Source organism: Varanus komodoensis, unplaced genomic scaffold (genome assembly GCF_004798865.1).
Source record: "Varanus komodoensis strain SLA01 unplaced genomic scaffold, ASM479886v1 scaffold1, whole genome shotgun sequence".
Taxonomy (NCBI): Eukaryota; Metazoa; Chordata; class Lepidosauria; order Squamata; family Varanidae; genus Varanus; species Varanus komodoensis.
The window spans coordinates 79,673,516-79,691,663 of NW_025335268.1; the positions used below are offsets into that span (position 1 = coordinate 79,673,516).

Here is an 18,148-nt window from a genome sequence, read left to right on the forward strand (position 1 = left end):
CAATTTAGGCCGTGTAAGAATATGAGTAGGTTTACTGGCAAATCTGAAATCAGGCAAATACAACATACTTTCTTTTCACCAATGAACTTATATAAGGCAGAAAAAAGGCTTGATGAGATAAACCTGAAAAAATGTGGCTTTCTTGAATCACAGTGGTAGTGGAACCAATTGTATAGCAAAGCTATGATGGAGAAATCCCTTTAGTGAGATTTTGATACCTGAATTGTCCATTATTTTTAACTGAGCCCAAGATTTTCAGGAATGAGATCTTTCAAAGACAGCTGGTATGCCACAGGTAACTGTCTTATATCCATTCATTTTTGTACACAGTGGCACATGTTACCTTCCTGATAGTTCTTACCACTTCAAAGCACTTTAAGGAGTATCTTTCCTACCCATATGGGTTCTAGTAATTCATGACTTGGAATGGCAAATTCAAAAGCTAACTTTCTAACTGGATGTTTATATTCTAAATGCAACCCCAAACACTGACACATGTGACTTGAATCTTTTGTGCACAGATAACACATGCTTTAGCATTCATCAAAAATCAAATCACTTCCATAATGCTAAGTGATTCCAATAGCAAACCGTTCCTTATCAAGGTTCCTGATCATGGGAGCCTTGTAATTGCATTCAGATGAAGATGTTTACAAGTCCCTACTCATATGTTCACACTCAAAAGCATGAAACAATTCACAGGGACATGTGAATGTTTGAGGAAAAAGTCTTGCATGGTCTCCCATGTTCTACCCCTACATTAGGTGTGCATGTGTTTCATGTAAACTCTAGTTTGGCACTATAGCATACCGGGGAATGATAGTACCATAGCAACTTGGCATAAGAAAAGTAGTTTGTTGTTAGTGGAAATACAAGATTTTGACCAAAACAATGGGGAATGTTTGATGCAAGGTTCACAACAAATGAACACATAAATAAGAAATCTATATCAAGTTCAATATACAGAAATTTAAAATTAAATCACTGATGTTTTGAGTAATTTAAGCTTATTAGGAGTCAAAAGTAATAAAAAATGTTAAATTTGTCTCCAGCTTGTTTTCCAATAAAAATATTAATTCAACATGGTTGGGTTTGCTAAACACTCTTAATAACATATAAAATGGACATGAATTAATTTTATAATAGAGACTTTTTGAATCTGTAATTATATTAACTCCATTCATAAATTTCAACACCACTATTTTGCTTCAAGAAAGTATTCTTCAAAAGTCCAATTTTTTTAAGGCATTAATATGTACTGAATGGTCTTTTGAACTGAACTGAAGATATGTATTTCAATTATGTCACCATACAGCAGAAACTACTTTTTTAGCATTAAAACACATACATACCTCTCCTATAATATCAGTTTGAGAACAAGCATCAGAGTGCAGCTGAGGTAAACTGGGGTCACTGAGTGACCCAGAGTTATGCTGAAGCTCCTGCAAAGATTCTGTAATACAACAGCTATTCCTGAATCCATCTGTCAGCTTTGCCAGACTCTTAAAAAGAGACATTAAAAAGAAAAAGAACACTCTTATATTTATTAGTTGTTTAGCTGGTTTAAAAAAAAACACCTGGAATTGTTAATAGCCCACAGATTTCACTTATTGGATTAGGACAGGATAATCTTACGGAACTCAACCATTACTTGCACAGAAAAAATTTCAGTTGTGAACTAAATTTGATTATGGAAAAGCTCTTGGGCACTGCATTGTAGTGGTGGATGGGGCCAAAAGAAATAAAGCTGAGGCAAAAATAAAAAGGCATGGGGCCAAAACACCAAAAATACCAGCCCTTTAGTTTAAAGCTCTTACTGCCAGTCATGAAGTCACAGTAAAAGCTTTTAGGATGTGGTTGTGGTGATGGGGGATGCAAAAACTGGAAAACTGGGGGAAGTGGGTAGTAAATGCTTTTCTTTGTAATGCTTTTTCAGCTATAATTCCCACATACAGAACAAACACTCAAGAACAAACATTAGTAAAAGAAACATTAATATGAAGAAATATATACTACAAGAAAATGAAACATGCTAAAGACCTGCATGTTTCAAAATACTGCAAATTACTAAATAGTGAGAATCATAAACAAATTTCCATGCGAAGTCACATCCAACCCATACCGACCCCATGGACAACATTCCTCCAGGCCTTCCTGTCTTCCACCATCTCCCAGAGTCCACTTAAGCTCACACCAACTGCTTCAGTGACTCCATCTAGCCACCTCATTCTCTGCCATCTCCTTTCTTCATTTGCCATCAATTGTTCCCAGCATTAGGGTCGTCTCCAGTCAGTCCTTCCTTCTCATTAGGTGGCCAAAGTATTTGAGTTTTATCTTCAGTATCTGGCCTTCTAAGGAGCAGTCAGGATTGATCTCCTCTAAGACTGACTGGTTTGATCTCCTTGCAATCCAAGGGACTCGCAGGAGTCTTCTCCAGCACCACAATTCCAAGGCCTCAATTCTTCAGTGCTCTTATAGAGATATGCCTTCTTATAAATTTTACAGTCTTGGGCACAACAACAAATGTCACTATTAAAAGCATCTTACCTGCATCAGGTCTTGCCTCTCTCTCTCACCCATACAAATAGCTTTCCTGATGCTTCGAAGCTCATTCATGATAGCTTGGGCTTCATCCAGTTTGTAATTCATCTGGGCATTTGACATCTTACGATCAATCCTAGTACACAAATATCAAAAACATTCTTGCTTTAGAATATTTGATCACAAAATGGATAGGGTCAGGAGAGTGAAACTTTCTCTTCTTGGTCAAATGTTGTATGTAAGCCTTAAGCAGCTTCCTACCCCCATCCTAAATGAATACTGAAACAGGGATCATGCAGAAACAGGAACTGAAACAGAAATAGCCTTCCTTTTGGGGTAATGGACAGAGAAATCAATACAGAACAGCAAAAGCAAGACAAGGGGTCCTACATGGAATTTTTCCTGCAGATGCAGTTGCATTCACACTGCAAGCACTACATGCGCCGTGTTCATGCTAAAACTCTTACCTAAAATGTAACTCATATACACTTTTGTCCCACATGGATAACTTGATTACCATGTATATTATCAAAAATTAGGAAAACATTTTCAACTTGCTACATTTCAACTTACTCTTGTAGTGTCTCTACTCCTTTCTCTTTGTACTGTAGTTCCTGCTTCATCTGTGTTAATTCTCGCTTTAATCTAGAAAGCTTGACATTAAAAAAATGGCAAGAGAAATGTTAGAATATTGAAATTGTTATTCAATGTATGTTTCTGTCTCTGTTTTATAATGTAGTAAAAAGCTTCCCATACTTATTTTATACTAGATCCATCTGGCCCTTCCATATACATTTAGCTTCCTAATAGGGTGCATAAAAATAAATGATTATATATTATCCGATTTTTATTTTAATTAGATTTTTAATCATAATCCAAAGGTTATGCATCATGAAATAATTATGTAGCAAGAGGTTGAATATTCATGCAGTTTTCATTTTTTTGATAAATGAATTCCATTAATCCATTCACAACATCATGCTGTTCCAGAGGTTTCTGTAGATTATTGGGCAATTTTTCTATCTAGAAGATATTATCACAGATGCTTAGTTTTACAGTTCTCAAAACTGTGAATTTGTCTCTGCAGAGATCACATGCCTATTCTTTACAAGAAAAATGTTATAAAATAAACATACAAGGTAGAGAAAAAGACCTTAATCCCATTAAAATATGTACACAGAATCAACCCCTTACCTCTTAAGTGCTAAGTTTCAAAAAAATCAATGAATATAAGACTGCTGGGAGTGGAATAGAACTGCACAAGAAGCTAAGTGTGAGGAAGGGTCAAGCGGTAAAAAATGAAAGTGAAACCTGTTGAGGAGAATACTCATGTCTGTGGATCTTTTTGTACATAGCCTGAGGTGTGTCATATTATTCTTTCCCTGGAGGAGAAAATCCATAATGGCAGCAGGCCATGAAAGAGACCCAGTTTGGGATACTTTAACATGCCTCTACCTACAGGTAAGGCAGGCATGTGTGCAAATTACGGAGAAAAACATGGGAAATCTAATCTTACTGACTAGTGATTTAAATCAACTCTACCCTGCTTCCTACCACAAAACTTAACATATGTTTGGTTGTTCATGTGTACAGAAAATGGATGCATGGTATGTGCACACACAGAGAAACAATGGTCAGTTTTACTGTGCTCTTTAGTCCATGTTGTTTTTAATATGTTTGTTCTCTTCTGTTTTAACATTAGTTCCTCCAGTCCAACTGGAGCTGTTTTACTGAACTTTAGAAGTAAAAAGATCATAACATGATTCTAAAACAACACCATCACATAGGCAATATAATGGCTTCCTAATCTATCTACTCAAGCAACTATCTATCTAGCTTTTTACTAAGTGGAATTACTACTGGAACTCTTAACTTTTTTTGTGACTATTGGGTCTGATTTTGCCAGTCAGTCTCTCTTAATATCAACTATACCTATAATATCAAATATATCTATTTGTTGCTACTAGAAAATTGCTACTTTTTGATGCAAATAATATACTGGGTAGTATAGAAAGATAAAACCCACACTGTCTTTTCTCACAATCAAACTAATGTGCTCACATTATTCTGCACTACATGATCTAGCTGGCACATCTCTCACAGTAAATCCCTCTCAAGGTGCTTCAGCAAGAGCAAAAAGCTCCTATCCTAGGTTTAATATGTTTTGCTTTCCCTTGTCTCATTGCAAACGGCTCCACATTAAGATTTTTGAATATGTGTAAAAGCAAGGGTAGATAGCTAAGAAACCATTAGGAATGAGCTGGAGCTCAGTGGTAGGATGTATCTTTTAAAAGTAAATAATTTACACTCAGTTCCAGGCATCTCCAAGAAAAGCTGGGAAAAGCTCTTGTTCAAAGATAGGAAAGCCTATGCCAATAAATAAAGACAATACACTAGTCAGACTTTCTATAAGAGATCTTCCAATTTTCTTCTGTTACATTTATTTCTATTAACTTGTCTGCTAAATGAAGCTTAATAAAAAGTGTGCTTATTTACCCAATAGAATTTTTTAACAAACCAATAGGCAAAATCCAATAGGGCACTCCTACAAGTTGAGGAATAGCAATTTGGCAGTTCTAGGACAATCCAAAACAACAATAAAAGTTCATTTCTGAAAGAAGGCAGGTTGGTAGAGCTTACATAAGCAACCTCTCCTGGCTTGCCTCCTCTCAAAACTCAGTATTTCCAATTGTTTTGTAGCTTCCCCCTAGAAAGTGCTAAATCTCCCTTACATAAATGGTGGACCTTGATTGTGCAATCCAGCAGGACCTACCATATACAAAACGGAACAGGTCAGACCATCATGCCCAATGTGCCAATGCTTTGCCTATACTGTTTATTCAACATCCCTAATTCAAGGTACTAATATTATATAAATATGAGTGCAAATAATTCATTTGCAGCATAAAGTATTAGAAAATGATTACTTACTCTGTCACGTCGACTTGCTATTTCTGCTTTAATTTGACATGGGTCATATTTTGTATTGGTTGAAAATCCAGAGAATGCTAAACACATGGAAAATGTCTTAATGTTAAAAATAAATCCTACCAGTAGCATAATATGCACAGAATAGAGCTTATGTTCAATAGGAATCTCTTATTCTACTGTCACTAAGGGGCGGGGGAGACAAAATCATGTTAACTGTCCTAAGGGATCAGATCAACTAATACTGCTGTATTCCATTAAACAAGACACAGTTTTAGTTCTCTCCTGCAAGCCTGAGTTTGCTATATGCTATATAATCATATGCTATAATTTAAAATGTAAGTGCTTCCATCTCACCAATATCAGCACACATAAATTACTCTGGATTGTATGAGTTCTGACTGTTCCCGTATCTTAATTATTAAATGAGCTGTAATTCTGTCTCTAAAAAAGACAAATTCTGAGCCAGGGGTGTGCATCTATTTTCAAAGCAAAAGATACACATTTACTTTAAATTTAATTCAAATTTAATATCTCCCTTGTAATGTGGAAAAGAACATGTAGGATTGTATCTACAAGTAGGATTGTATCTACAGAAGAATCATGTAATTTATATAAAAAATGAACATATTTCATATACTTTTAAGATATTTGATTTGGCATACAGAAACTCAAAGAATTATACTATCAGTAGCAATATATAATTATACTATCAACAAATTTTGCACATCAAAAATATTTTAGTGAAATCAGTAGACCTTGATATTTAAACAAAAATCTACTTAAAACTGTGGTTCTATGCTCATTTAATTTGGAGTATGCCCTGTTGAGCTCACCAAGATTTACTTCGTTCAGTTCTTTAAATAACAGATATTAAAATTCTATCATGAAGGAAAAATGCCAGCTATATCAGCATTCCTACAAGGGGTAAAGGTTTAGCATGTTGAAACAGTTATATTTTAACCAGTATCAGGGACATTCCTTTATTCCTCTGGCATAAGAAATGTATTCACAACAACCCAATCAAATTAAGAAAAGACAGACTTTGGTTCTCTCAGATGGTACACCAAATAAATAAAGAAGTGTCCTTGTTCAAGACAACCTGCAACAGCTTAAAAAATAAATAAATACAGTTTGGGGGAACTACTGGCAGTTTTGGAAATTATGGAAAAGTATTTCATAAAAACAGAATGACTCATAGAGTAAAGCATCAATTATACCTAGTCTGTTTTTCCTGATTCTATTTCTGACATGTTTGGTACCATCTACATCTCACAGCAAAGGGGATTTAACTTTCACAGAAAAGTTACAGCAGCAACCCTGAAAAGTCCTAAGTACACGAGGAAAACAAAGTTGGTTTCAGAAATGTTATTATGCCATTAGTATAGAAATTGTTAAAAATCTGTATATCAAGAATGGAACATTTCCCAAACATTTTGAGTTATGAAGAGTCATTCAGGATTTGTTTTTACTGTAAATTATATTCTGGGATGATGCTGATCAGCAAGCTATCTTACATGTGTGCGTTTGTCTCTTTTTATTTCTATTTTTACCCACTTTTTACTTTTACAGAACACACTAATACTCCTATTGGGCTTACAAAAGGAGCCCAGCCTTTCAGATTCTGTGTAAAATTTTATTTGCTAGCATGCACAGATGAAATTTTAACACTGCTATTATTCTATGGTTCCAAGCCAAGGATATTTGAGTGCGATATCAAAACACAGAAGTTTGACTTATGTTTGTTTTTAGTTTAACAGTAGTAATCCTTCAATGTAGCACTACCTGCCGTTTAAAACCCTTAGTAGAAATAGGAATGTGATGCCATGTTAAGAGTGCTACTGTGGTTTTGCCAAATAAAACAAGCAAGTCACACAGTGTCTGTGCAATCCCTTGTGCACACATAAATGTTCTCTGGATAATATGAAAATCAACACATATTTGAGGCACAAACTTGTATGATGCAAAGATCACTGGGTTGGGTTCAGAGCAAATTAGTAGATCTTAGGTACCACTATACTAGTTAGTACTTCGCAGGTTATCGACATGGGACTTAACTTACATGCAACTAATTTATTCGGGTACCAACACAGTTTTTATTTAACTGCATTATCATATCTGAATTCTACAGAGTTATTAAAAAGAGCACAATGCTATAATTTTTCTTGAGTTTTCCTGTGCATAAAGAGCTGCCATAAAAAAAAAAAACTCAGGGATTTTTTAGTTCAAGAAGACTAACAAAATCAAAAATAGACTTGGCCAAGGTGGCTTCCTAAAATAAAGCAATGCATTTTTTACAATTGGTAGTTAGGAAGTGAATGTTCTTAAAAACACGCTTCTGAAGCAGCTTTTCATTAAACAAAAATATATCAGAATGATAGATGTGACTGTGCTTACATCTAGTTTGGTTTTTCAACTTTCAAGTTTTACCAGGTACAAAAAATTAACTGTTCGGTTACAATGAAAAACTAAAGGTTAAGTTTTTAAAAGTGTAGAATGATTAAAATAAGCTTTCACGTAACAAAAAACAAGTATTTACTAAAGGTCTACTTTAGGCAGATATCACAAGCTAAACTTCTACTGTTCATATGATACAAAATGAGTGAAGACATAGCTTTGCCACATGATGCTGTTAATTCACTGTGTCCACTTCCAGTGTCAGCACAGAACTGAGTTCTGTAGATTTTCCTTTCCTGTTTTTCTGCAACATAATCTCTAGGTGACACTGTGCTATACCAGTATAACAAGTATGAAAATACCGTTTTTGCACTTTTTCAAAAGTACCATTTTCCCTTCCTCTAAAAATTTCAACTCATCCAAGTGATGTTAAAAAACATAAATAAAACTGGAGGATCAAGACATTGTTTAAAGAAACGTTAAGCAATTATAAGGAATGAAGAGTGCACAATAAATTCCTAATGTAGAATATAGATCAAAGTTTAAAGCATTTTACAATCCTTGACAGGAAAGCTGTTTAGTGGGAAAGAAGAATGAATCCAGAATCCCCACTCAGCCTAATTGAACCAGTTGTTGGCTATCCGAGGACAACTGCTGGAAGCATTTTCAGTTCTTTATCCAGCTAGGAATGTACACATGAAAACCCAAAATTTACATGTGGATTATTTGGAGAGGAAAGGTAAACTTACAGCTGGCATAAGAACGGCTGTCATCCTCACACATTTTATGCAGCTGCTGGTATTCTTCTTGCGCTAGCTCAAAACGCTGCTGTTTAATTTGGTAAATTTCCTTTTTGGCATTAAGAGCTTCCTGGGCAACAATTAAATATTCCTTTAACATGCGTTCCTGCTCTCTTCTCCACTGCTCTCTTGGGTCCTCAATCTGTGTGAGTTCTGATGAGGAAAAAATGTTCAAAAATGATGGATAATATACACAGACTTATACATACATCACACTAACCACACAAATTCTTACCAAAAGAAAAAAGGGAGGGAGGGAGGGAGGAAACCTTTCTTTAAACAATTATTCTAATATACGTATCCCAGCCTCCCTCTGGGAACATCAGTGCAACATAACTGCCTGTTTTACAACCTACCTACCATGGTTTCCTTTAAGTGTAGCAGTAAGTTCTACTTTAACATTACGTATACTTACCTGCTCCCTTCTTCATTCTCTTCCTCTATCACAGCTAAAGGAGAGTGCAATATCCACATTTCAACTAACTGAGGTCTGACACAGCATTCAAAGTGAAACTGCAGTTAACTATGTCTGAACAAGCCAGGATGATATACCATAGTTCACTGTACTGACAAGTCAGTTTAAACTTCTCACAGTTGGTCCAGGTTTAGGTGCAACAAGTGTGTCATTGGTCACATAACAATAAACTAGCATACAGGGTTAATGACCAAAGACAATCACGGACTTGCTCTAATTCATTCAGTAAACTTAAGTAAAAGCTTCATCACACTTAACATGCAACCTACACACACTGATGTATTAACTGTGACCCTTGTTCAGGGTACTGAAGGAGAAAACAACTGGCAAACAGCAAGGAGTGCTGGCTAGTAACATTCCCAAGATACATGTCCATACACATTCCATAAATTTGGAGCACACTAATATGTGAACACTGATATACAGGCTGCTTTACCATCCCCGTTCATGTATTTAAAAGAGGCAAGGGACATTTGGGAATAATTTGAACAGGAGAGCATTAACCCCACCCCCACCCGAATCAGCTTCAGCTACCTATCATAAAATTATTTCTAGGCTGCCTTTATGCGTGGAGCCTTCTTCATACATGCACACATGCATTCTAACTTATGCCACTAAAAACACTCTTCTTTCAGCCCAGATCTTTAAGAAGTATGTAACAAAGAATAGAAGTGTTTCAAGTGATAGAGTCACACATCACAGCAAAGCAGGGGGAAGTTCATCAACCTTAGACATATATTGTTTTTGTGCTTTGCAAAGATATAATAAAATTCATGAACCGATGATTGTCTCTATCCCCAGCACATTTACTTCTGGGGCCAAGTGAGACATGAAATTAACACAAGTAACCTCAGGTCTAACTAGACATGAAAACTGAAGTAATGATATTGGAGTTCTCTGACAGCAGCTGAGAACTGCAGTCTGTGTATATGTAGGCATGCATGTGTACTGCACACACACCTACAGGAATGTTATCACTATATTCTCAATGCAAGTTGTTCCCCACCAAGTTGTGATTTATCCCACTAGTGCACCAACTTCTGGAGGAAGCTATGAAAAGGAAATGGTTGAAACCCCTGCAGGTGCTCTTTGGTCTAAATTCAGATCTGCACCCATTTACCAGCCACCACTACTGCTAACTTTAATACAAGGAAAAGATGCTAGCAAGTTTCAATCATGAGGCTTTCCTATCATGTTTACCCTGATTCTCACATTCTCTGGCTAGTAACTCTGTTCATTCTATCTCTCTCCCCCTCCCTCCCTCGCACTTTCTTCTGTCTTTTAAAACATATTGTGTTAAATATGACAGAATAATATTAAAATGCCCGGGGCAATGCAAATGTCTTTTACCTGGGTTTGCAAAGGTAACAGTGTTGGTGCCAGGAAATGGTATAAACACATCACCTGGGTCTGACCTCATATAGGGCCTTAAATATAAGCACCAACATTCAGAATTATGTTCATTAATAGAAGGGTCAGCTGAGTTCTTTCAATGCCAGTAAGTTATGTTCCCATCAAATGGTCTGTCAACAGTCTGTTACATGTATTTTGAACTAAATGAAGTTTCTAAACAGTCTTCAAAGGCACCCCAAATACAACCCATTATAGTAGTCAATCCTAAATGCTACCAGAAGATGGATGATGATGATTACATTGCATTCATATCTGATCTTCTCTTGTGAGGAACCCAAGGCAGCATGCATAATTCCATTTTATCCTCATAATAACAACCCTGTGAGGTGGGTTAGGCTGAGAGTCCATGACTGGCCCAAAGTCACCCAGTGAGTTTCATGGCTGAATGGAAACTAGAACCCAGGTCTTCCAGGTCCCCAAACCAACACTAACTGCCATACCACAGAAAAGGCTAATTATGAACAGCCTACCTCTCTCCAAGGGAGGCTACTGCTGGCATACCAAGCTCAGGGGACAAAAGGCACTCCTTCCCACAAAGACTACCTGGGCATTCAGTGACAAAGCTGAATCCAGAAGTATGCACACACAAATAACCTAATCCTTTGGTAGAATGCAAGCAAGCAGATACAATATCTCTGGACAAATGATCTACCCAAGTACTTCTATCTTGTCATGGCTGAGTTTATTGAATTTCAACCTTCAAATTACAGTTTCCAAGCAGTTCTACTGCCTCACCTAGCTGGCTTGCATTACTTTTCCTCCTGCCATAAGTTTCAACCCAGGTGAATAAGGCCATCTCTGCACTACAGTCAGGCCTGATACAACATTTACATTCGTAGGAAAAAACAGACAGGAAGTCTCATGAGTCAGGCAGTGCATGCTTCAATTGACAATTCTCTGAACATTCTGCTTTGAAATCAATTCCTCCCTCCCTCCCTCCCTCCCTCAACAGTAAATGCAGCCATTCAACAGGCTTTTTAGATAGATTTCAGTTTTTAATTTTTCAGCATCTCAGCCAGACATAGTCTGTCATGGAGAAACATAATGAGTTTGGAGGGGGAAAAAACTAACTAGGAACAGATTAAAATATAAAATTCTCAAATGAACATAAAATTTGTCGGTATGATTTTTCAAAGTTGGTGCCATTTTGTTTCTGGCATTCAGTACACACTAGGATCTACAAACTATGAGCCTGTCACATGACATGGCATGCTGCAATTTATTTCCTTTACCAGCTCAATTAGTTCCTCAGCTCCACTAAACTTGCTTATTTAGCATGCTTTACTGGGAATGAAACAGGTAATTAATGGAATCTAGCTACTACTTTCTTTTCTTCTTACTCTCAGTCTGGTTCTATTGCTGTCTGATTTCTGGTTTCTAAGTTAGAAACTACCATTTTTGTGTTAGGTGTCAAAGTAGCAAATTCCCTTCTTATATCTCATTCTCAAAAACTTCCCTTTGGATTTGGAGCTCTCTCTTCTACCATTTTGACCCCCTGTACTGTTTCTAATCCTTTTGCCTTTTATAATGATATAATCATAATAGGGTGCGTATCAATTGTTGTTACGTTGTTATTTTTAAGAGGAAAAGCAGTCAAACAATTCAAATGCCTGCAAAATCAAGTTCTTCGAAATTCACCACTTTTTTCTCTTCTCTACCTCAGGTTCTTCCATCCTTACACATTTCTTTCATTCTGTTCATGCTCCCCTTCTTTCCTATTAATGTTCTCTTTCCATTTATGCCCATTTATAACTCTAGGTTTTGTGTTCAACAATTTTTCCTCTGCCATTCTCAGGTCCCCAACTCTCTTGCCATGCAATCTGGTTTCAATATAACCTCTATGGCTCCTAACTAATGTAAAACACATATATTATAGACTCCTAATATTTTGAAAAATCAATTTCAGTTCAAATGTTTGAGAAAAATAATTTGTTTAGTCCCAGTAGCTTATCCACACAATTCTACATATCAAGGCTGCCAGCCAACAACTACTCTGTTGTCCCACCTGCTTGATAAAGTTATATATTATTATATAATATATACTATTTATTATAAATTATAAAAATTTACATCAAGTATAACAAACATTACGCTGAGTCTGTGGCAACCATATAAATTTTCCTATGTTGCAGAAACTGTATCCACCAAAGAGACAACTTTAAAATTTCATTTTTTTGCCCTTACCCAACACCATGCTACTAAATACATATTTATGGTTACAATATGATTTCTTATGTACAAGTGTGCTTATGTTTAAATGCCTATGCTTGTAACTTTACTTTAAAAAACCCTATTACTCACGATTTATATGGTCCATGTAATAAACACCAATCTGTTGGTCGTAAACAGTTTCCCATCCTAAAGGCAGTTCATCACCAACACAGTCAGCAAAAGTTAATGGCTTCGTAATCCTACAAATGTCACAAAAATGAAAATGTGTTCAAAAGTGCTGCATTCAACTAAATGACCACAACTATTGCCTATACAACAGATTAAATATGAGTCATTTAGAAAACCGCTATGACTTGCCTATCTTTTGAACATCAAAGCTACAGATGATTGGAAAAAGTACACACTACTTCAAGATACCTTGCAGAACAAGAGAGACAAGATTTTCTTTTTACATTCTAACAATTATTATGGCATGTAGTCCTGCCAGTTTTTCTTAAACAAAAAGGGCTGTGCTGAAATTCACCACTAGTATAAATTGAGCCAAGTATATCTTTTTCAGAAATGTTATAAGAATTTGTTCTGTTTCCTATAGAAGTCTAGAGGAAAGAGCCACCTATTCACAAATTTATGGTTAATATACTCATTGCAAACACATCATACTTTCACATCAGCTTCATCCTTTATACAACGTAGTAATTTTATGACAACAAACATGGACAAGATGTGATCGGCTTTGTTCAAACACTTTAACAGAATGTATCTTCTGCAGAAAATACTTGTAAATTTCAATACAGCATTTACTCCAGAAGCTGAAACTTAACAGAATAATTCTCTAGGGACTTTGTACTTTTCTAGTAAAAACAGTGAAACTGTATGATCGGATGCCTTCATAGACTGACTCTTATATACTATCACAGGCTTTGGTAGGAAAAGCACTTCATAACCCACCACTTTCACCATCCCTAAGAAACCAATAATAAAGCTGCACACCAGTGGTTTATTTTCTATGGTACGAACACCTCTGTTACACCTCATGATAGTTTCAGCCCTCCTTTACAAGGCAAAGAAATAGAAGAAAAGGACCAATTCTTAAGCTTCTGGAAGTTAGACTGTTCTTGTTGGGTGTGTGTGTGTGAGTGTGTGTGCGCACGCACGTGAGTCTAAATAACTTCTCAATCCTGTTTTTCTGCTACTTTAGGAGTGTTTGGCACCCACTGCCACCCACAACCACAAAAGATAATCCTGGCCCCAAGCCCAGGTAGGGAAACAGTGTCCTGGACTTCCCCTCCACAAGTTCTGCTGGGCTTGTTTTCAGAAGAGCTCCAATAACTATTTATCTCTTACTGCCTTGCAAGGCCCCCATCATGGACTAAATACTTATTTCTTTTCCTGTATTACTTCAAATCCCAGTCAGTTCCTCTACTTCATGTTCCACATTTTATTATCTGACCTGATTTGACTCCTATTCCGACACATCCATGCTGTTTTCCTTTTCCAGCCAGCTCCTTTCTCTGTCCTTCACTTTTGCTTTACCATAATTTGTTTCCGAAGGATTGTTTGCTTCCCCGCCCCCATCTCCTTTTGTCTTGATACAACCTTTATCATTCTCTGTCTTCTCTGTACTCCTGCCCATTTCCAGTTTTGTCTTGATACAACTTTTATCACTCTCTGTCTTCTCTGTACTCCTGCCCATTTCCAGCATCTGGCTTTTTAAAGTGGATAATCACTCTCCCTTTCCTGGCCAATCAGTTCTGCATTATCTGACTTCCAACTGATTGATTCATGAGTTCCCCCACCCATTTCTTGCATCAGCAGCAGACAATGCAGCTCACATTCTCAATTGTGCCTGGGAGAGAATATAAGTCCTCTGAACCCTAAGGCCAGATGACATATAGGAATGGTCACTGTCTAGTATCTACATGTATCCCATGAGAAGTATACCTCTGAAAAAGTGTATTATAATTCTGAACATGAACACTATCTCAATTTACAAATATTGCTGTTAAATATGCATGTCTAAAAACAACTGATTTTTACTTTTTCAGTCAGACTGGCTGCTAGTTTCAAAGTGCTGGTTATACCATAAAACTAAATAGCATGGGAACCAATCTACTGGAAGGTCCATATCCTCCCATGTGAAATTAGAGATTTTTTACATTAACTGCTCTAACCATATGTCATGTACTATTGCTTTCCGAAGTATATTTGGTAGCAACTCACAAGAACTTGCCTCTGGTACCACTACCACTGCCTTGTACACAAAAATCCCTTCCTCATTTTCCAGCATTTGAACAGGCATCTTTTCATACAAGCTCTGATACTACTGCTGCTTATGCATTCCTAATTTCAGTTCTCTGGACCTATTTTTTCTAAATGTTGCTTTTAGCCTGAATTCTTTTTGACAATTATACTAATGACAGTATTATTATGTTTTTATATTTGTGATCTGTTTCAATGACTATTCACCTCATGATAAGCAGATAAATAATTTTCTATGAATAAATAAATAATCTTGTCAAACTATAAACTTAATTCCAGAACACAGCTTTAGTTTTCAAAAGGCATCTGGCTTGACTCAAACACTTCCATGGAAATCTCCACCAACAAGCCATGCTTCCTGAGTTCAGACAACAGAGCAGGGACACCAGTGAGTGCAATTAAGCAAATGTAGCCATGATGCAACTGACATGATCATAGTGAAGAGAATGTGGTTGGCATGCTTGTTGGAGGAAAACTAGCAAAAAACAGCCCATGGATTATTTGAGGATTGCTGCCCCCTTTAACAAGTCATGTTGCATGGATTCATCTGACATGGCAAGCCATGCTCATGAAGATGATTAGGGAAATCCAACTGGCATAGACAGTGGACTTAAGAAGCTTAGCACTGGACATTGTTTACAGCCCGTTGTAAAGCACAAGGTCTTGGAAGCTGGTACTGGCATTTCAATACAGAAGGTGCTTAGGATAGAAATTGATGGTCTCACTGTGGTTTGGGATAGCAATACAAAGGTTGACAGGACCAATTGAGCTGATGATATGAAAGCAACATCAGGTATCAGCAGCTGAAAGGGTTAGCCTTCCCTATCTTGATCTCCTTCAAAGGCATTTGGACAACAACTCCCAGAATTCCAATCCAGCAGGGACATTTGACTAAGAATTCTGGGTGTTGCTGTCCAAATGTATCTGGAAGGCAGCTCTATGTGAAAGACTGTTTCTGTACCAGTTCAGTACTTCAGTCCCAAGATCCCAAACTAAGCACTTGTTAACCATATCAAAATCTTGTGGCAATGGAAGAGGAACCTCAGGTCTACAGTTTTTCCTGAGCTGATGTTCGTGCTATCTTGATACAAAGGTGCTAACTTGCTACCGAAATGATACTGGTGATTCCAGCAGACAAGGAAGCACGCAAAGTAGAGGATGCAACAGCTTAGTTCCTGTATTGCAGGAATTATCCTTCTTTCTTTTATTTAAGGAATGGGACAACTAAGAGCAATTCAGATTGAAAATTTAGATGCTCTCACCTTCTGAGGCCTCTCATAGGCAAAAAAGTAAAAGAAATGGCTGTTGGAAGTAAGAGCTTACCCCCTCATGTGCCCTATACCCTGCAGTGGTGAACCATCAGAAAGAGTGCAAAAATAAAATAAAATATTAATATAATTAATGATAAATAAAAAATGGCAGCAGCAATAAGAGGAAGAAGGGAAATGCCTTCACTTCAAGGCAAGAAACACAGACTGAAAGACCAGAAATTTCCTCATGAAGAAACTATAGTGGATGAAGACAATCTAAGGGAACATGGGGTCCCCACTCCAAATTCCTCAGCTTATACAAGTTTCCTGAGTTGAGGTGCTGCACAAGCACAGGGCCCATAATACTGATCCTCAGACAGCATGACAAACTCAGTAAGATGAAATTCTGAAACCAGGGTGCAGCATTTTCAACCCAGGGCAGTACTGGAAATATGCAACACTTTCTTATTGAGTCAAAACATATTATATTACCTGGCCCACTCACTAAAATAATTTATCAGCCTTTTACTGATAACCTTTCACCTGATAGCTATAGATCAACATGCAGGTAAGCTACTAGACTGGTGAAGGAGGGAAGATCTCTGACTTCCTCCTCTGTTTACTTTCCATGCTGGCTGAGAGGGAAATGAAGCCCATCCCACAGCTGTATCGCTACTCTGCCAGCCCTTTTTGTAGAAAGCTCCTTTTATTACTAGCCTGCTAAGAGACTATATCATATGTTTCCTTGCTGGCCATAGAGAAAGTGGCTGCTTCTTTTTTACTATGCAGGACAATTTTTTAAAAACCCTACATTTTTGTGGGCTTATTGACAAGAATGGAAAGTGGATTCCCAAATATGCCAAAAGTTTCCTGAATCAGTTAACTGTGCACAAAAATAAAAGTGTGTGTGGGAACAGGGATAGGAGGGTACCAGAGCTGTAATCTTAAAATATTTAGCATCATTTCAAAACTTTGCTACTGACAATTACTACAAAGTATTTGAGGGCTGCACAAGGTATTTCATGCTGATTTCGTGCCATGTGACATCATTATTTTTTGATGCCATCCACTTTGCTGTTAAGTCCCCTTTGTATTCTCCAAGTCAGACAGGCATAAAACCTAAACTAGAAATGGGCTCTTGTACAAAAACCAGCGCACCTATTCAGATTTCCAGCCACCCTAATCCATTCACACTCCCCCCTGGTTTTCTGCCTCTCCCACCACAGTCATTCTGCATCTACTCAAATGTCTTCACTAGGTGGTTTTAAATGGGAGGTTGGGCGGAATTTATATAGATCATTTAAAATCTTATAAATAATAATAAAAACAAGCAAACTGCCTTTCAGTATCGACCATACTCCTACATGTACATACGAGTATGATCAGTATCATACTATATATTTCTCCACATTAGACTAATCCTCTTATTACATCATAAACTGCCTGGCACCGTCGTTACTGGTTTTTCGGCACCAGGTAAAGACCTTTTTATTTAAACATCATTTTAATTGTTAAAATATATGATCTGGCCAGGGCAACTTCCTCTTCCTTCTCTTTCCTCCTCCTATATTCTTTATTGACTTATTTTATACTGTTAATTTTAATTTTATATTATTGTATCTCAGTGTATTTTTTGTATTTCTGTATTTATTGGTAATTTATTATGTTCTATTGTATTTCAATGTATCTTGTTGTGTTGTAAGCCACCCCGAGGCTTCGGCAAGGGGCGGCATAGAAATGTTATAATAATAATAACAACAACAACAACAACAACAACAACAACTTAATCCAGTCAATCACACTAAAGATACTTATTATAGTAACAAGAACAATTCACGTTTTCATTTTTACTTCTTTCTCTATTCCCAATTCAGAACAGCCATCTGACACCATCATTAACATTTACTTTTCCA

The 18,148-nt window shown here is 36.9% G+C and overlaps 1 protein-coding gene across 3 annotated transcripts in view; it reads right to left on the reverse strand.

The window, feature by feature from the left end:
- The window catches only part of WWC3 (WWC family member 3), a 67,978-nt gene that overhangs the window by 32,781 nt on the left and 17,049 nt on the right, over nucleotides 1-18,148 (reverse strand). For 2 of the 3 annotated variants that reach the window (XM_044432359.1, XM_044432349.1), the window contains exons 1-7: nucleotides 14,177-17,761; nucleotides 12,856-12,965; nucleotides 8,616-8,819; nucleotides 5,473-5,549; nucleotides 3,115-3,194; nucleotides 2,548-2,677; nucleotides 1,353-1,502 (exon numbers count right to left, since the gene is read on the reverse strand). In XM_044432359.1, the coding sequence (XP_044288294.1) occupies nucleotides 1,353-1,502; nucleotides 2,548-2,677; nucleotides 3,115-3,194; nucleotides 5,473-5,549; nucleotides 8,616-8,819; nucleotides 12,856-12,965; nucleotides 14,177-14,202 (777 nt within the window). In that variant the 5' untranslated portion in view covers nucleotides 14,203-17,761. Of the gene's footprint in view, nucleotides 1-1,352; nucleotides 1,503-2,547; nucleotides 2,678-3,114; nucleotides 3,195-5,472; nucleotides 5,550-8,615; nucleotides 8,820-12,855; nucleotides 12,966-14,176; nucleotides 17,762-18,148 lie in introns of those variants that run through there. The other variant, XM_044432369.1, reaches the window with a different exon arrangement.